This window comes from Podarcis cretensis (genome assembly GCF_951804945.1).
Source record: "Podarcis cretensis genome assembly, chromosome: 10".
Lineage (NCBI taxonomy): Eukaryota > Metazoa > Chordata > Lepidosauria > Squamata > Lacertidae > Podarcis > Podarcis cretensis.
The window spans coordinates 70,041,838-70,062,375 of record NC_137179.1 but is presented as its reverse complement, the minus strand read 5'-3'; the positions used below and the strand labels follow the sequence as shown (position 1 = coordinate 70,062,375).

The 20,538-nt window shown below is 44.0% G+C and overlaps 1 protein-coding gene and 1 long non-coding RNA gene across 4 annotated transcripts in view; one reads left to right on the top strand and one right to left on the bottom strand.

The window, feature by feature from the left end:
- Positions 1 to 20,538, bottom strand: part of COG5 (component of oligomeric golgi complex 5) — a 177,374-nt gene that overhangs the window by 142,049 nt on the left and 14,787 nt on the right. For all 3 annotated transcript variants that reach the window (XM_079993619.1, XM_079993620.1, XM_079993621.1), the window contains exon 6: positions 17,734 to 17,854. In XM_079993619.1, coding sequence (XP_079849745.1) covers positions 17,734 to 17,854 — 121 coding nt within the window. The remainder of the gene's footprint in view (positions 1 to 17,733; positions 17,855 to 20,538) is intronic.
- On the top strand, positions 4,702 to 10,208 carry LOC307225538. Its single transcript, XR_013843058.1, has 2 exons — positions 4,702 to 5,052; positions 9,736 to 10,208. It is a non-coding gene; the product is annotated as an uncharacterized lncRNA (long non-coding RNA).

Sequence of the window (20,538 nt, the reverse complement as noted above, 5' to 3'; positions counted from 1 at the left end):
GCCAAGGGCAGCCTTCATGTGGACATTGGAAGGAAAAAATCCAACCCACTGCCCATTTCATTCCAATGATCTTTGTGCACTGATTCTAGAGTGGACTTAAGATAATCTTGCAAGTGAATCAGCTACCTGGTGTTAGGTCTGTAGCATCAGAAGTCCTGATATAGACCCGAGTTGTCAACCAATCTGTCCTGAGCTGCCACTGCTCTGATCTCACCAAGGGACTTTAAAGCCTAGCACCAGCCTACGTAATGCTTTGTGAAACAGGGGAAGAGATGGAATTTCAATGAGCACCTTAAATTAAGCTACCCCCCCTTTGCCACGGGTTTTCAAAGGACACCCAAAAGGTACAGACCAGTCAAGAGGTCTTAAAAGACTTATCAAAGGCAGGGTAGTAGATGTGACATACCGTATTTTTTCGTGTATAAGACGCCCCCATGTATAAGATGCCCCCTTTTTTGGGGGCAACAACCAATCGCCAGTCCACCCTTGGCACTATCCGTGTATAAGACGCCCCCTAATTTTTGACATTATTTTTTGGGGGGGGGCTAGTCTTATACACAGAAAAATACAGTATATGGCAAAACCAAGATACTGAGATGCATACTGCAAACACCCCCACACAGTCACTTTCAATTTAATGGGGATGCTATGGAATGGTTTCACCACCGTACTGGCACATTTAGAGGCAGAGTCTTCTTAAAGGTTCCTTGCTTGGCCCCTGTAAACAAGGGAAGGAGTATAATGTAGCCTCTAACCCCATGCTTAAGCCCAGCTTCAGCTATGCTCTGCTTCTCTGGCTGCCCGAGCAGCTTCAGAAAGTTGGGGATACTGGATTTAACAAGGTGGTCAATACGTACATGGAATTACAGCCTTCACAAATGCCAGTTTTTAAGAAGTCACCCGAGGGAAAATCTACCCCATCCATATAAAGCACAGCCAATGCACATTTAAAGCACACAACGTGCCCCAAAGAATCTTGGGAACTGTAGTTTCCCCTTCATAGCTACAATTCCCAGCAGCCTTAACCAACGACATTTCCCTGGATTCTTTGGCAGAAGCAATTTCATTCACGGCTCAGTAGGTAGAGTATGAGACTCTTGATCTCAGGGTTGTGGGTTCGAGCCCCATGTTGGACGAATTCCCACACTGCAGGCGGGTTGGACTAGATGACCCTCATGGTCCCTTCCAACTCTACGGTTCTATGATTCTAAGTTATGGGCTTTAAATGTGTTTTGGGTGTGCTTCCAATGTATGCTGCGGATCTGCTCTGAATCCACCCAAGGTTTTCAACACGGAAAGATGACCAAGCTATCTGTTTGTAAGATGTTGCTACTCTTTGCTGTTGTGGTGTGTCTGGAGACCCGCAAAACACAAACACTGCATAAGTGTATTGAATAAATATTAAGCCTAAGTTCCAAGAGTTCTGAACAACAGGTGGCACGACGCAAAGCACACACACACACAAGCTGCTGCTTGCCAAGCCTAACACAACCCACTGGCCACATCCTGCGGCTTAGCAAGTGATTTAACTATCTGTTTTCGCTGCCTACCTACAAACTGTCAATCAGCGATGGGCCATCATGCATGGCTGGCAAGATGCATTCACTTTGGCCACAAGTTAGTCGCGCAAGACGGCCTTTAAAAGCCCTGCATAAAAATTACTTATGCAGCAAAAGGCAGGTCTTTTAAAAGACAATACAGTTACTGAGCAATTGCAGCAGAAATTATTATTAAGAATATTTGGCAGGCAAGCTAGCATTAAAGACGACGTGATGGTAGAAGTGGGAGGAATCAATGTATCAGAGTCTCAAGTGTTACAAAAACCTAAACTAAACTAACTATTAAATAAGCTCTATAAGACGCACCAGACCACAAGATGCACCTAGTTTTTGGAGGAGGAAAACAAGAAAAAAAATATTCTGAATCTCAGAAGCCAGAACAGCAAGAGGGATCGCTGCGCAGTGAAAGCAGCAATCCCTCTTGCTGTTCTGGCTTCTGGGATAGCAGCCTGCATTCACTCCATAAGACGCACACACATTTCCCCTTACTTTTTAGGAAGGAAAAAGTGAGTCTTATAGAGCAAAAAATATGGTAAATGCTAATGCTAACTAAAACGTATCAACCATAATGGTAGCTCCTATAACCCCAGGAAGATTAGGGAGAACTGGTTCTTCTCATGGCAAACAAAACAGATTAAATTAATAACAATGGCTCAGCATTCATCAAACATTCGTCATAACCTTCTTTGGAGCAACTCTAAATCTTTCATCTGACAGAAGGAAGACAGCACCAGTTCTCAGTTATCTAGAAAGCAAGGCTCCACATCAATGCAAAATATTCTCAATCACTTTAAATCTACCGTATTTTTCACTCTATAAGACACACAAGACGCACCTAGTTTTTGGAGGAGGAAAACAAGGAAAAAAATATTCTAAATCTCAGAAGCCAGAAGAGCAAGAGGGATCGCTGCGCAGTGAAAGCGGCAGTCCCTCTTGCTGTTCTGGCTTCTGGGATAGCTGTGCAGCCGGCATTCGCTCCATAAGACGCACACACATTTCCCCTTACTTTTTAGGAGGGGAAAAGTGAGTCTTAGAGAGCAAAAAACACGGTAATCCCTGTCTTGTCTTTAAGGGAGACTGAGGTACAGCTACTGCCAACTTACGATTCTATGGCTTCTCACACAAGATATAATACCCACCTTACAATGACAGACACAGATTTGTAAACACAAGCAAGTGTAAGTTAGCTTTTAAAAGCGACGGACAGAATTCACAGAATTCGCTAGTACCCCTTTCCAATAATTTAGTCAAGAAGCAATATGTGTAATTAGATATACTGACAATAGGGAACCGGAGCAGGTTTTGGTAAGGACTATATCACAATTAGCCAGTACTGTACATACCATGTATCAGATAACTAAACAGGTCTTCCTGGTGAATATACCTTTCTGGTGACGGGTTCATTCACTGCCATTGTATACTGTATGTTGTATTTTTTTTTATTTTACAACAAAGAAACGGAACTATCTTCTCTTCCCCCACAGCCACCTACAACCCCTCCCCCGGCAAATCCTCTCATGGGTCCCCGTGAAAATGTGGGGCTGGGCTTGGAGGGGCTAGGAAAAGTCAGTTCTGTCCCAGCCTACAATGTTCAGGGAGATCCCGGACCTTCCAGAGAGGCTTCTGAGGGTGAACAGGGAAGTGCAAAGGGAGACAGGATATATACTTTCAACAACTCGCCTGCATTAATTCCTCTTATGGTCTAAGCCAACGATACCAATTCAACAAGACTAGGCTTCCTGTAAACAACTGTTTGGATCATGCATGTGATTCTATCATCATGTATCCAGTGGCAAAGCAACGTCTTTCTGAAACAGCCCTTCCCATTTCTACGGTGGAAGGAAATTAAATGTTGTACAGTCGTACCTTGAAGTCAAACAGTATCCATTCCAGAAGTCCGTTCAACTTCCAAAACATTTGGAAACCAAAGCGTGACTTCCGATTGCCTGCAGGAAGCTCCTGCAGAAGCCGTGTCAGATGTTCAGGTTCCAAAGAACGTTAGCAAACCGGAACACTCACTTCCAGGTTTGCGGCATTCAGGAGCCAAAACGTTCAACTTGCAAGGCGTTCGCAAACCAAGGTATGACTGTACAAGGGTTATAATCTGAAACAGACACCTAAAAAGAGGCAGCTACCGGATCTGACATTAGATTGTATGTACTAAAACACTAGATTTTTAGGCAGACAGCCTCCTTAAATGTTTGATAAATGTGTTGTGTTTGCAATATCATTTTTCGCCAGCACTGCTTTTGCCTCAACAACTCTGCAATCGCTCATGGTTAAAGGGAACAATGGTCATATCAGATAGCACGTCCTTGTTCCTCTTATCAGTCAGATGAAGGAAAATAGTTGATTGCTCTTTAGTTATCTGACTACCATCTTTAATTCAAATTTCCTGTCCTCCTCTGACAGATGGTTTTAACTCGATAAGTGTACAGCCAATAATAGTGCCATATTTTACTACCAAACAACATTTTTTTAAAGTGTTCTAGAGTTGCATTGGGTTGTTCCAAGCGCCTGCTGTAACAATGTTAGCCTGGGTACAGCATGCCTACTAATAAGTAAATTGCATTGAGTTCAGTAGGATTTACTCCAAGGTAGTGTGTTGCACAAGGCAAATTGTGAGTTGCATAAGACTGTTCAGCTGATCATATTTTATCTAATCAGCTAAATATATGAACAAGTATCTTGCTCTTGTAGGTAGCTCCTTTCTTCACAATGGGAGCAAAATAGAGTCATACCTCATGTTACGTCCGCTTCATATTACGTTCTTTCAGGGTAAGTCCTGCGGCGACCCAGAAGTACCAGAAAGGATTACTTCCGGGTTTCGCCACTTGCGCATGCGCAGACACGCAAAATGACGTCACGCGCATGCGCAGAAGTGGCGAATCGCAACCCGTGCGTGCACAGACGCAGGTTGCGTTCTGCTCATGTTGCGAACAGGCCTCCGGAACGGATCCCGTTCGCAACCAGAGGTACCACTGTAATAAGTAGAAGATCAGGAAGTAGTTTCCCTATCCGAACAAAATAGGAAACTGTACTTAACTGAAGACTTCTTAATTTCTCAGTTTGTTCTTTGTTCGCCCCAAGAGCTACATGAGTAACCAAAAGACTTGTTCATGTCTCAGCTTATTTAACAGAATTAGGATCGTCCAAACACAGTGTCCCAAAGGGCAGGTTGCTTCAGCTGCAACGCCAAACCAGTTCGGCATTTCTGGAATGAGCTCAGCGCTTGCACACTCCCCACCACCAAATTCACTTGACTAGCAAATTCCTGGGTTTTGGAAAACCATAGTTTGCCACCTGAACAAGCCTCACCAACTTCTGGAGCATCCCTGTACCATTTTGTACCCTTCACAGTCAAGGTTACGAACTGTGCAGAGAGCCACCAACTTCAGAAGAATGCCCTTCAGAAGATCTGTCCACTATAGATTCATCAGCCTTCACAGCAGAATCTATGGAGATCGCAAATCTGTCATCCTCCAAACACAAGGTGGGTTTCTTACATCGAGAGTTTGTCTTGCATTTAACAACTTGCCTGGTAGCCAGAACCAACTGCAACTTCCATGCAGGCATGTAAGCAGGCTGGCAGAGGAGACACAACCTGCTCTACCCCTCTTCTGCCAGCTTGCTTAGTTTCCATGCCAGCCACAGAGGAAACTTCCTCCACAACAACCATGGAATTGCACTGGGCAGGGGGGGTGGGGGAAATGGAGTCATTTTTTTATTTTTATTTTTTTAATAATTTTTATTAACTGGCCAATCACATCAAATTAAATCACATCATATAAATTCCGAATTACAAAGCCAAATTTTTAAATTTTGTTGGGGGAACCCATACTTCAAGATCCAAAGGGGAATTCAGATCATCTTCTTATTACTGCGTTAATGTCCAAATCAGTCCCAATCAGTCCAAACAAAGTTCATAATTCTATCCAGTCTTATCTTGGTGTTGCCACATCATATCTTGTTCGTATAATTTCTCTTTTTCCTTTACAATCTCTTCTGTTAGTCTCCTTAAGCCGATAGCAAGTGTAATAATCCTGTGTGGATTTCCCGTTCCTCCACTAAGTCCAGATGGTTTCCATATATCTCCTTCGTAGATAACATCACTTTATCCATCGTAAATTTTGGCATTTGTCGCTCTTAAGTCCCACCGAGGAGTTGATTCACGATATGTAAACAACTCTATTTCTCTCTTTCTCCTCCCAGACCCAAGAGCTCCCACAATGCCTCACAAAATGGCGAACGGCATTTTTTCCTGACTGCGTCACTCCAAAACTCTTAGCTTTCCAGCTTCATCTTGAAACATTGCTTTGGATCGAAAGTTTATCTCCACACAGCCTTAAATCCACAGCTTAAGTCCTTGATTTCTGACTCATTAGGGGAGGGGGATTCTTGTTAAATCACATAAAAAGGTAGAGGCAGGTTTTCCCCCCCTCCCCCCTCAGTCATTACCGTATCTTGACGTTCTTCTCGTATTTTATTGTTGTCTTGTTATCAGAGATCTCTTCTGTCAGCAGTATTTACTCCCCCTTTTCCTTGATGTATGTGCAATTAATCATGTCCAAATTATTTCTTTTAAAGATCATTGCAACCAGCGGCGCGAATCGGGGACGGCGTCGAGGAGTGCCGAAAATCCCACAGGAGGGCTTTGTGCCTAGTGCCCCCACCCCCACAAATTCGGGGGTGGTATAGGGCACAGCAGGCAAGGGCCGTCCCCCCCCATAATCCTGGGGGGGTTAAGGAGGCTAATTACCCCCATCATAGCCTCCAAATTACCTCGTGTGGGTTGGAGAGATGTTATTGTCAGCCATCTTCCGATGCGCCACCTAGTGGCCCCCCTGGAGTCATTTTTTTAAAGTCTTCTTTCTAAGAAGCCAAACAGTCTAAATAGCCAGGTTCACCATGTTAGAAGGGCAGCTTGTGCAAGCTGTTGTTTCTTGTGCAAGCTAGTAAATCTTGTTGGGTTCATCTGCAAGGCTGGCTTACAGAAAGATGCTCCCTGTCCATTTAGGTCTATACCTCTGAGTTTAAGCACATTAAAAAGTAGTGCTCAGGGTAGCTATTGATTATCTCCTCGAGACTCACGCAAAGATTGCCTTACAGAAGTGGGGCAGATCAATTTTTAAAAGATGTGACTATCCAGGATCAATATATTTTGCCAACAAGCTAAAATCACCCTGCACAGATCTTCAAATATAACAAAAGCATTCTGACTCAAACACCACCTTGACTATTCCCTACAGAGCTATTCAGCTGCTATGTGTCGTTAAACACAGGCATCCATACCTTAGGGAACATTTATAATGATGCTTCTTTCAAATCCTTTGACACTCTCTGATGTGAAAATGGACTTTCCAGCGGTCAAGCACAGAAGCACTATCAGATCAGAAACTGTTTTGGAATGGTTTAAGGATGAAACTAAACCCAAAACCAATCTTGTATGCCATCTGGGTTGCAATGACAGAAGAATTAAAAAACAGGTTTCCTTTCATGTTAGTCAGCTGAGTATATGTTCCCCCAGAGAGAATAAGGGATTTGAAAGAATACTATTCTTGCAATTATCTTAGCAAAGATATGTCTCATACAATATGCTTTAGCACCTATCGCTTGAGACAACACACACACACACTTGGGTAATACATCTCATTTGGATTCAAGGCAATTTCAAATGATTAAATATTGTTAAGCCACTAAAAAGACAAAATGTTTGCTTACACAGAGCAATTTAAAATCTTCAGTTGTGACATTCCAGCATATGAGCAATAGCCTGTAAGATTCCATTCCACCATTTCAAACAGGCTCTTCAGAGGAGTGAATAAACCCTATTCTAATAAACACATTTTGAAGCAATCATGAAAGCTAAAAAAATAATCTAGTAAACACACACAACACCAGGCCCCAGTTGCTCTCCAGCACAGAACCATTATTCAACAACTTTTTTTTTTAAGTGATGGTTATAAATGCTTGGTTTTTTGTGCATTAAAGGGAAAATTAGATAGTTCATATCATACAAAATTACACCAGGAGGCACTTCCCTCAAAATTCTACCATGGATTATATTCTGAGTGATTTCATGTACATAAATAGCTTGTGTGAAGGACAAACACTGGAGTGATATGACTTTGGTCTTAAATACTATTCTACTTTACTCGAAATGAACTAACATGCTACACTGGCACAGTCCTGGATTAAACCAAATTCACTAACTGAAAAACGCAGAAGCTACTTTCTCTCCCATTACCTAAAATTTAAAGGGCTAAAAAGGATCTATGAATTTCTGGTGCTTTACTACACTGATAAGTGCACAGGTATTTTGATCTGACAACTGCAGCTTTCCATAACATCATTGATAGAAAGTGTCAGTGGGACAGGGAAAACTATTTAGGGTACTTCTATTTGCTTCTTAGTTTCCAGGGATCCGGGTAATCCAATTAAGGAAAATCATACTTTGGGCTCACTTTGGGCGGGCCCTGTTAAGCACCTCCACCTGCCTGAGGGAAGAGTTTGAATGTTGCCATAGGAACAACAGGGCAATGATGCTCTCCAGGAGTGGGTAGACATTACCCCAGTCCCTTGCCTGGTTGAAGGTGCCATCATCTGGCAAATAGAACAACAGCCTGGGTTAGTCTGTGTATGAGGCAACCTGGGAGCTGGGGATTTCTCTGTGCTGAAACCAAAAATGATGGCTTTGGGAAACGTGCCATAAACATGATGGGGAACCAAGATCTATTGGAGTGTTAATGCCTGTGAGCCCTTCCATCTTACGCTCAGGTTGTACATAGGTGTAAATAAAACCTGCCTGGAACTTGTGAAGAAATAAATAATAAATAATAATAATAATAATAATAATAATAATAATAATTATTATTATTATTATTATTATTATTTTGAGCATGTCTTTGAGAAATAGAATCCCAAAGGTTTTCTGGATGTGTGGAATTTTGAGATGGTTAAAAAAACAACAACACCTCAACATGGTGGCCCTTTGAAAACAATACAGAACATATTAAAAGTACAATAATTAAACAGACAAACCACCATCTGTAATCAATGGTACCATAACATTTGACTGCTTAGTGCATAGGGTGATATATAGCATTTATACCCCAATGTCGAAGCAGCAAGAGACTTCAGAAGTCCCAGGACTTACCCAGGATTCGGTTTTCTTACAATGAAGGTCAGTGGAGACTGTGGTGTCTTTAAGATGTATGGTTCACTAGTAATCACACCTCCTACCCCTTGCAACAAATCAAATTCACCTTAAGATGAACCGGCAGGGAATTGTAATAATAGCTGGACATTCTTCTCCCCCACTACAGCTACGCACACTAGACTGATATGGGCAAGTGTGAGGGGAGCTAGCCATAACACTTGTGATCTAGTACATATTGTGGGCTTCTTTGCAAGTCTGGTGCCAGGACACAGTCCTGTATTCAAACAGGTAAGTTTGATGAGGTCTGAGGACACTGCTCTTGCTTGTTGAAAGGGCGCCAGAAGATTTATCAAGGCTAGTCAAAGATCAAAGTTAACTGGCATTGTAATGGTCTCAGGGGGAATCTCAGGGGATGCGCTATATTCATGGCATCAAGACAGGGTGTCAGGAGTGCATGCAGGAGCCAGGCCCTGTGACTAGCAGGGCCTTCCTAAGTTTGTTCTGGAGAGGCAAGGTGTGGCCACACAGGTGAGGCCACTTGGTAACTCACTGCACCTGGTGGCAAGAGCCGGGAAGGGATATAAGGTCAGTATTTCCCTTCGGCTCTTTGCCACAGCAACACGTTTCCTGCCTTGCTGCGTTTGGCTCCTTGATCCCTTGCTTCTTGATCCTCAGACCCTTGACTTTGTGACTCCTTGCTTCTTGATCCTCAGACCCTTGACTTTGCGACTCCTTGCTTCTTGAACCTTGGACCCTTGTCTTTGCGACTCCTTGCTTCTTGATCCTCGGACCCTTGACTTTGGGACTCCTTGCTTCTTGATCCTCGGACCCTTGACTTTGCGACTCCTTGCTTCTTGATCCTCGGACCCTTGACTTTGCGACTCCTTGCTTCTTGATCCTCGGACCCTTGACTTTGCGACTCCTTGCTTCTTGATCCTCGGACCCTTGACTTTGCGACTCCTTGCTTCTTGATCCTCGGACCCTTGACTTTGCGACTCCTTGCTTCTTAATCCTCAGACCCTTGGCAACTTGACTCCCGGCTCTCTGACTCTCGGACTCTTAGCTTCCGGACTCCCATTCCTGCTCCCACCTTGCCATCTTGGCCCCGGTCCCGATGTCCCCAGCCAGGACTTCATTCGCCCATGAACCGGACCGTGACACAGGGGAATCCCCTCTTACGCAGGGGTTCTGTTCCCGGGACAAGAGCAAGTGGGGATTCCCCCATTCCATTCTGCCCCCTTTCGGCAAGGAAAATGGCGCATGCGTCAGCAGGAGTGTGCTGGTTGCATGCAACTGGGGAGACGCCCATGCCTAAACAATGCTGCCAATGTGCTACTGTGCACATGGTACAGAGCTTCCTGTCAATAAGACGACCATGAATGAAACAAGTTATGCCCAGGCCTGTCAAATACTAGCAAGCCACCAGATTTTATTCAAGGAATACACCAAATGCATTTGGCTCCACTTATTGTTGAAGATCCTACAACACACCATAGTGTTTTGAGCCCTTCATTTGGAAGTTCTTAGATATCTGCGGCCTCATCCTTTGAGCGGCATGCATCAGACCTGCCTTTTATGTAAGGTTCTGTTTTTAGCTTTTAATCATTTTGGTTTTAATCTTTATATTATTCTGTAACTTGCTTTGGATTACTTTTTGTAAAAGAAAAGCAACTAAGAAGTGCTAACAACAGTAATAAATAATAAATAATAATTGTTGTTGTTGTTACTCTCCTCCCTATTCCCCTCTTCTTTTTAAGCCACAATTTTTAAGTTTTGAATTGATGTTGAAAAATCCTCTTTAGCCATACATATTGAAAACACATTACCTGCTAGTAATTGATATATCCCTCATTTTTAAAGAAATTTCTCAAACACATAATTGCTCCAATTTGCATTCTCTTGATTACTTTATTCAAATCCTTCTCCATGATTTCCCCCCCTTTTCCCTTTCCTTTCTTTGTGTTCTCTTAATTAAATTATAGGGGTTATTTTTAGACTCAGTGGGCCTTTTATTTTATATCTTATACAGTAGTGCCAAGTACATGCACTTAGCTAATAAATACTAACACTGCATTATGCTGGAAGCCGTTTCCATTTCAAATTTCAATTTCACTGCAGGAACCTGGACATTACCATGGTTCTCAAATCCACAGCTTAGGCGCATACTTGCATTCATTTTATCCCAGGTCAGCAATGGCCATACACAAATGGGGAAGGACGTGTAATCTTGGAACATAAGATTCTCCGAAACCACATCTGTCTTTCCTTGTTGCGCACAGGCAATAGAGCAGGGATAACCAACATGGGACCTTCCAGATGTTGTTGGGACTCCCAATTGCCTGCAGCCTCAATCAACATAGCCAATGGTCAGAGATGAGGGGAACCGTAGTTCAACATTTGGAACGTTGACTACCCCTGCTATAAAGTGTAAAAAGGTAAAGGGACCCCTGACCATTAGGTCCAGTTGTGGCCGACTCTGGGGTTGCGGCGCTCATCTCGCTTTATTGGCTGAGGGAGACAGCGTACAGCTTCTGGGTCATGTGGCCAGCATGTGGTACAGCTTCTGGGTCATGTGGCGAACCAGAGCAGCGCACAGAAATGCCATTTACCTTCCCGCCAGAGCGGTACCTATTTATCTACTTGCACTTTGACATGCTTTCGAACTGCTAGGTTGGCAGGAGCTGGGACCGAGCAACAGGAGCTCACCCCGTCGCGGGGATTCGAACCGCTGACCTTCTGATCGGCAAGTCCTAGGCTCTGTGATTTAACCCACAGTGCCACCCGCGTTCCATGCTATAAAGTGTATCTGATGTCAATAAGCACTTTGGACTCCAGTTCACACAGTTTTAGCTTCCTTTTAGATTCCCAATGTGGGGGCACTATTATGTTTTTGGGGGGAAGGTCTTACAGGGCAATCCTAAGCATTTCTGCTCTGAAGTAAGTCTAATGAGATACAGTGGTACCATGGTTCTCAAACACCTTGGTACTTGAACAACTTGGAACCAGAATGCTGCAAACCCGGAAGTTAAGTGTTCCAGTTTGCGAACTTTTTTCGGAAGCCAAACATGCTCCGTTTTGAGTGTTTCACTTCCGATTTGAGTGTTACGCTGAGATTTGTCTGTTTTTGCTCTTTCTTCTGCATTTTTGTTTTTGTGGTTTTTTTGTTTTGTTTTTGTGACTGTGTGGAACCCAGTTCAGCTACTGATTGATTGATTGATTGTGTGACTGCAGTACATTGTTTATTGCTTTCATTCTATGGATCAATGGTCTTGTTAGATAGCAAAATTCATGTTAAATTGCTGTTTTAGGAGCTGTTTTTAAAAGTCTGGAACAGATTAATCCATTTTGCGTTACTTTCTATGGAAAAGTGCACCTTGGTTTTGGAACACTTTGGTTTTGGAATGGACCTCCGGAACGGATTAAGTTTGAGAACCAAGGTATCACTGTATACCCTTATAAAAACATGCATAGGATTTTCAGCCAACTTATTATTATATTTATTGTTAATTATTAAATCTGCATACCACAATTCATCCGAAGATCACAGGGTAGTTCACAACACGAAAATACAAAATGAGAACACAAAATACGTAATACAAACAAAAACAAGGCAATAACCCCACTCCTACAAATGCATTTAACTTACCCAGGAGTAAGCCTCATTAAGGACGTGGGTGGCGCTGTGGGTAAAACCTCAGTGCCTAGGACTTGCCGATCGCGTGGTCGGCGGTTCGAATCCCCGCGGCGGGGTGCGCTCCCGTCGTTCGGTCCCAGGGCCTGCCAACCTAGCAGTTCGAAAGCACCTCCGGGTGCAAGTAGATAACTAGGGACCGCCTACCAGTGGGAAGGTAAACGGCGTTCCGTGTGCTGCACTGGCTCGCCAGATGCAGCTTGTCACGCTAGCCACGTGACCCGGAAGTGTCTGCGGACAGCGCTGGCTCCCGGCCTATAGAGTGAGATGAGCGCACAACCCTAGAGTCTGGCAAGACTGGCCCGTACGGGCAGGGGTACCTTTACCTTTACCTTTAAGCCTCATTAAATTCAATGGGACTTACTTCTGAGTAGATATGCATAGGCTTGCACTGTCCTGTTAATTTTCTCAGACCACTGTTTATCCTCAATGCACTTTCAATTCTCGTCAGTGTAGTTTCTCATCACAGAGGCCAAAGATGGTTAACCTGAAGCTTGGCACTGTTCCAAAACTTTCCTTAAGTATGCTACAACTAACCTGAACACTAAGGACAGCTCAGCAACTACTCCACGGATCACACAAAGGATTTATGTTTCCTCTTGAACATAAGCTGTTTTAGACTGCAACCCTAACTTCCCCTCTTACCTGGCAGTAAGCCCCACTGAATCCAATAGAACTTACTTCTTAGTGGACGTGATTGGCATTCCGCCATTACTCTCAATTAAAAGGGAAAACACGGCACACAATGACCTTGGCAAATTTTAAAAACGCACAAACATTTATAGGTACATGTATATCATTTGGAAACTGGTGGGAATGCAGACCCAAGAACGCCCGTTCTTAACTTCTTGAAGTTCGCCCCCCACAAAGCCTTCTCTCAAAGAGAAACAGCAAAAGTACGGATGCACACACACGTAATGCAATCACTGATTTGGGATCCAGAAAAGGGATACTGATTTTGAATGATTAAAGCAGAGGCTGGATTATTATTTTTTTACTAAGATGCTCACCTTCTCCCCCACCCCCACACAAAAATATTCAGGAACCCTGGATTTTATTAGTAATAAATAAGAATTCTGCAAGGAAAGCCAAAATTCTGCTTGATAATGAAATAGAACACCAATATGATTCATTTAGTAACTCAGGCTTGGTTCTCCCACCCTCATCCTCTGGTTAAACATCTTTCTATAGTTAGGCTGAACGGAACACTCACATTCCACCAAATGCATTAATTGGCAATAAATCCCTTTGGGTCATTATACCAATCATATCCAAAATTCAGCTGCACAAAGAATACACTAGCTAAGCCAGCAAATATTATTCATGTGATAATCATTGCACATTACAGGCATCGCCGTAGTTTCGGTTCATTGAACAGCTAGTAGCATAAGCTTAATTTTTGCACAACGCTGCGATAATTACATGGTATGCTTGCTGTTATTTCCTACAATCTAACAAAACTATAATGAACATTTTACTGTACAGCTAGATGAGTAACCCTCTTGTTTTTGTTTACAATCCATCCTAAGGAGTTTTGTGAATGTGAAACATCTGAATGGCGAGAAGGATGTGGTATTTTGAGCAGAAGGGAAGGAAAGAAAAGAAATAAAGTTATGGAGTGCTATGGAAAAGATCTCCAGCTTATACAGAACATCACAGTTTAAAAACAGTGCCTTGGAGGTTGCAATCCTATCCCCGCTTACAATGAAATAAACCCCACTGAATCATTGGGGCCTACTTCTGAGTAGACGTGGTTAGGATTGTAATGTTAGTTATTGTACAACCTTGACCCAATGGAAAAGGAATTCAATCAGTTAAGCACCTTGAGAACCAGTAGCCGATTTCCGTTTTGCTGCCTAGTACCTGCTGCGATAAAGGGACGCGGGTGGCGTTGTGGGTTAAACCACAGAGCCTAGGACTTGCCGATCAGAAGGTCAGCGGTTCAAATCCCTGTGACGGGGAGAGCTCCCGTTGCTCGGTCCCTGCTCCTGCCAACCTAGCAGTTCAAAAGCACGAAGTGCAAGTAGAGAAACAGGTACTGCTCCGGCAGGAAGGTAAATGGCATTTCCGTGCGCTGCTCTGGTTCACCAGAAGCGGCTTAGTCATGCTGGCCACATGACCCGGAAGCTGTACGCCGGCTCCCTTGGCCAATAAAGAGATGAGCGCCGCAAACTCAGAGTCGGTCACGACTGGACCTAATGGCCAGGGGTCCCTTTACCCTTTACCTACCTGCTGTGATTCTTGCACAGCAATGCATAAGGGGTTTGATCCTGGCCCTGCTGTGTGCTACACCAGAAACTCCGTACCTGCTAATTTTTTGCTCAACTTAAGTAGGATACTTGTGCAGCAGGTCAGAACCATTGGTCCTATGAGGCATAGGAACAGTAGAAGCATTCGCCCCCTTCACACTTTATAATCGCTTGAAGGGAGTTTGCTGCAATTAAGGAGCAGCTGGGCTGTACTGCTGCCTCTGATGCTACACAACTTACTTCCACCACCACTCAACATCTACACAATGACTTCAGCAAAGCCTTTCTATGTAGGCTTTCCAGGCATCCCGGAAGCCTGATAATGAAGAGTTTACATTCATAGTCTTCCCCACTACACACATCCACACATAAGGGTTGGAGAGGCCATGAGAAACTAGGGGCGCCATCCCTTTAATCACGTGAACCTGGGGCTTTCAGATTGAATGGAAGGAGCTTTCCAGCATTGGACAGCTGAAAAAGAACCAAATATTGGCCAATTTCAAGGAAGACATTGAACTTGCTTGTTTAGAGGTAATGCACCTTGTGATTGTCAAAGACAGGAAACAAAACCATGAGAAGTGGTCAGCCGCATTATGCCTTCTGTGTGGACTTTCTGAAAGCATTGGGTTTGACCGTGGTAAACAACAAAATCCTGAACCTTCATCTAATAAAGCAAGGCGATTATTACGTCAAGAGTGCACCCTTGTGCATCACTTGATACAGGCAAGTTATATGATCGCTCTGGAGAGATAAAGGGTTGTTTGGTGATAGAAATATATTAAAGTGAGTTCTACTCAAGTACTTTACCATGCCTTCCTCTTCATTTCAACCCCCTGTGGTTCCTCAAAATCGACTCTTCGGAACTGAGAGACCCTCCAGTACCACCTGGGATGTGATAAAGCGGTGCAGCAGGACTGGGAGAACTGGAAAAACTCGGAGAGAGGGCTACCTTACACATGCAGAAGTATATTTCTGTTTTACAGAAGGCTCACTTAGATCCAACTCACACAGCACACATTATTGCATTGTGAGTATAATAGATAAAGGTGATTAAAGACAAAAAACAAATTGCCCACAGATGCTTCTTCATGTTGATCAGTTCACTGCAATCTAAACAACTTTACCAAGGTGGCACAAACCACAATTTGAGCAGATATAACACCAGAGAGGGATGCTATGTTAGGCAAGCAAGCAAGTCAGCATCTTCTATTCCCCCCCCCCCCCCCCCCGCTGATCAACTTTGTGGAATTAAAACATCCAAAACAGAGGGTAAGGTTTAAAGAACTCCAAGATTAGTTCAGCAGTCATACCCTAACGGCAGTGTGCAACTCATTAAAAAGACAGCAGTACATATATATAAAACCAACTAAAGCACGGATACACTATCTTCTGTTATTTAAGTTTATGCTGAATTTAATTTTGTAAGATAAATGGGTACCATACACTAACCTCAACCCATTCCATGTCCTAACCTCTGAAGGCCTGACTGAAGAGGTATGTCTTCAACTGCCTCTCAAAAAAGTATAGCGCTGAGGCAAGATGTACCGTATTTTTTGCTCTATGAGACGCACTTTTTCCCTCCTAAAAAGTAAGGGGAGATGTGTGTGCATCTTATGGGGCGAATGCAGGCTGCGCAGCTATCCCAGAAGCCAGAACAGGAAGAGGGATCACTGCGCAGCACTCCCTCTAGCTCTTCTAGCTTCTGGCTTAGCCCCTCAGTCCCTTCCCTCACCTCCCGCAAAAGCCCCCAAGAGCCACGCTCTCTTTAAAGAGCCTCGCAGAACGTGTGTGCGGCTCTTGGGGGCTTTTGCGGGAGGTGGGGGAAGCACCGCACATATGCTCCATGCGGCTCGTGAAAGGGAGCGCTGAGCAGAGCCTGGGATGCATACAGGCTCTGCTCAGCACTCCCTTTAAATAATTTTTCCCCCTTGCATTCCTCCTCTAAAAACTAGGTACGTCTTATGGTCAGGTGCGTCTTATGGAGCAAAAAATACGGTATCTTAGTGAAAGGATGGTTTTGGAGCAGTTACCGAGAAAGCCGTGTGCGCCTGCTCCTCACAGTAGGTCCCCCACCCCATATCCCAAGCACCCATACTGGGCAGCACCCAACACAATACAGGAGTCTGCAGCAAGCAGATCAGGCGCCTGGGGCGGCACACATTCCCTGCCCCCAGGGGTGGAGCCAGCCACCTGCAGGACGGGGCGAGCTGGGGCAGGACACTCCATGGGGCCCCCAAGGAGTCTGCCTGCCCCTCCTACTCAGCTGCCCTACAACTGAGGGGGAGGTGGCGGGCGGACCGTTTGGGGCAGTGCAGAGGCTGTGGGTGCCCAAGTTACCGCGTCACTCCCAGGCTCGGGCACGCTGCAGGCCCCGTGGTGAGTGCCGCCCGCCATTTTGTCACCGCCCTCAATGGTGAGACCCGGGGCAGCCCACTCTCACCGCACCCACCTTCCTCCGCCCCTGGTCTGCAGCCGGGGGGGGGGCAAAGTCCTGTGTGTGCAGACAGAAGTGCTTTAGGTACATGCACACGAAGTTTTCCAGACCTCAGCCATGATCTAGTCCGTGCTGAGGCAACAGTCATTGAAAAACTCATCATGCTGACTACGGACAACGGTCTCTGAATGTAACATATAAAAACAGAACTTAAAACATATAAAGGCAGCTCCAAAATATCTGAAACCGGTCTGCATCAATCAAATTCCCACCTCTAGAAAACTGAGAATGTCACCACCATAGGTGTTTTCATTATTGCTGAATAAACCCAACTTAAGAATTGTGTTTTCCACATAGTCCATTACCCCTGTAAGAAATAAGGAAACTACCGTATTTCTTCGTGTATAAGACTAGGATTTTTTACCTTAAAAATAATGTCAAAAATTAGGGGACGTCTTATACATGGATACATCTCCCCCCATTTTCTTAAATCTGAGTCCCCCAAAATAGGGGACGTCTTATACATGGAGGGATCTTATAGACGGAAAAATATGGTACATTTCCCATACCATTTTTTTTAAAGGAAAAAGCATTTCACATTAGCAAATAGAACACCACTAAAAATGACCAAGTCAACTCACCAAGCTCATTGAGGCTCTGAGCAGCTTTTGTTATCTCTCTGCTTCCTCCTTGTAGCTGGCCTTGAAGTCTCTTGCTGACATACAAGATGCGCATTATTCTCCGCAGCAAGTCACAGGAAGCCTTGATAGGAAACGAAGTTTAGGAATATATTCAATATGTTACATTATTATACAGTTGTTAAGTACCAGCTGTGGAAACACAGCGCACATTTCTGGCCTGACAATAGGCGTGTATGATCACATTATGGTTCCGTTCATGGTTTGATATCATCTGGAATACACTATTATAAAAACACGCCACAGAGGGCTGTAACTACAAGCTGCTCTGCAGGGATGGAAGGGCATTTAGTCACAAATGCACAGTGAGGGAATTCTACAGATAAAGACTGCAATTCTGTTGTGTTAAAGCCATGGAGAGTCTTGCTACAGACTTCAAAAAGAAGCAGGCGAAGGCTTAAAATGTGGAAGTGTCTCTTCAAAAAAAACCAACCCAAACCAATTCTGGCGAGCGGGATCTAATTCTGCATGCAAATTTTCACAAATCAGCACAACAAACACATTATCCATCCTTCAGGCAGGAGCCTGAAGTATACATATATACAAACTTTAAAATGACAGCAATCAAATTTAAATTCAATCTTGGTTTATTTCCTGAAACCAATTATTGTAAGTGCCTGGTTTAAAATCATATCTGAATGCAGTGCTAATAAAGTCCCTACTCAAAATCTCTCAAAACAAAATTTACTTATTTCTCCATCAAACATACTGAGTTATAGCCAACTTTCCGCAGGTTTATAAGAATAAACCAGGGGTATAAATATGTGGCTTTTGACATCCAAGTTCATAAATATGACAAAATAGATCATAAATTTTACCTAAACTGGGAACTCAATGGCATGGACATTTATATCTGGTTTGGATGGAATGCTAAACCATAGTTTAGTTTTACTTTTGCTTCCCATCTCCTCCCCAGCACATCCAACTGCACCCCAAACCAGAAACCATGTTAAGTTTCAGCTAGGTTTATTCCAGGGACAGCCAACATGGCAGCTTCCAGACGTTATTAGATTATAACTCCCATCGTTCCTAATGCTGGTTGGGTCTGATGGGAAATGGAGTCCAACAATATCTAGAAGGCCACATGTTTCTCACAGTTCAAATGAAATTAGAACTAATTCAGGGACGGGGAACCCATGACTCTCCAGATGCCATTAGAATACAAGAGCCATCGGACTTCCGGGTTAGCGCCATCGGCAAATGGCGGAGTTCCTCCGACCGGAGAAATGGGCTCTGTGGAAACTGGGTCTTCCCGTCGCGGCGAAGACGGGGGCCCGCTAGAAATCCCATTCGGAGAAGCCTGGGAACATGGGGTTCGGCAGAGCACCAAGAGCACCTCCCCTACTCGCGGGGAAACCCCTTTTTGGGGCTCCAGAGTGGAGTGGGGTGAGCAGCGCGGTGCATTTTTTTCGAACCGATTGCTACTTCCACGGAGGGAAGCCGCACAGCCATCGCCGGAGAGCGCTGACGTTTTCCTGATGACAACTGGACTCTAAACAAGTACCCGTGAGTAAAAACGGAAGATTTGAGTAAGAAAATTTGTGAATTAGGCAACGAAGCGGGAAGGTCTAAACAGGAAGTCCGCCTTCCGCTTTTTGTAAATAGACTGAAGCAAAGATCGTACAAGCTAAATAGCCTGGAAAATTGATTTTAAGATTGAAATTTCCTGCACTTATAACTATCAAAACCCTCTTGATAGCAGGAGAAAAGGGGGGGGGGACTTTGACCGCCTAATCCTGCAGAGAGAGAGCAAAGGAATATAAGTTTCCATCGTCCCAAACCTGGGGACGGGACGTCAGGACAGAAATTCTTGGAGATGTCCATCAATTGAAAACAGAACACTTTTGACAAATAGAAATAAAAGAGAAACAAATTAACTTCAATGCTGCTTTCTGCTTTTTTGTATCGTAAGGAAACAAAGTATTTGAAAATCGAAAGTGAATTTCCTTTTGTTGGATACACTTTAAAGATGGACGTTAAATAGAAACTGTGTCCCCTAGAGGGAGCTTGTCAGTTTCTTTGCTGCAGTCCACAGGGAGACATAACAGCTGTGAAAATCAGCGTGGGACCGGATACTTGACCTTGAACAGAAATGAGCAGGGAGGAAGTTTTACCCTCTGCCCTTGGCAAAGTAAATGCTATGCTGCAGCAGTTGCACGAGAAAATGAACTTGATGAATGGAAAGTTGGATTTTATGACTGCTGTAGCCAGTAAATATGAACTGACAGGAAACGAAGACAAAGAAATCCCACAACAACTAACTCAGGAATTTGACACAATAAGGCAAGTCCAAGGGCAGATGAAGATGGGAGAGGCCGTGATTGTACCTCAAAAGATACAAAGGGAGAGATCCAAAGTCTTACATGACCAAAAGCTGCAACATTGGAAGATTGAATCTGGAGAGTGTCTGCAAGTCTCTGGAGTTAAGGAAGTTCTTAGCTCTGGTGGGACTGCGAAACAAGTTAATTACTTTTGGAACAACTACCTTTTGGATTATAAAATTAACATAGGGAAGTGGGATTGTGGGGAATGGAATAACCTGATGAAAGAAGATGGAGTTTATTACTGCATGGAATTCCCCGGAGACCCACTCCCCAAGGAGAAAGGGAAGAAACTACGAAAGAATCCAATAAGGGACAAGGAGGTGTGTAACCATAAACAAGAACAAGAAAACCTGCAGAGGGGGCATAGAAGAGCCTTGAGAGCCTCGGACATCAGAACACCAGATTGATGGACATGATGTAATGG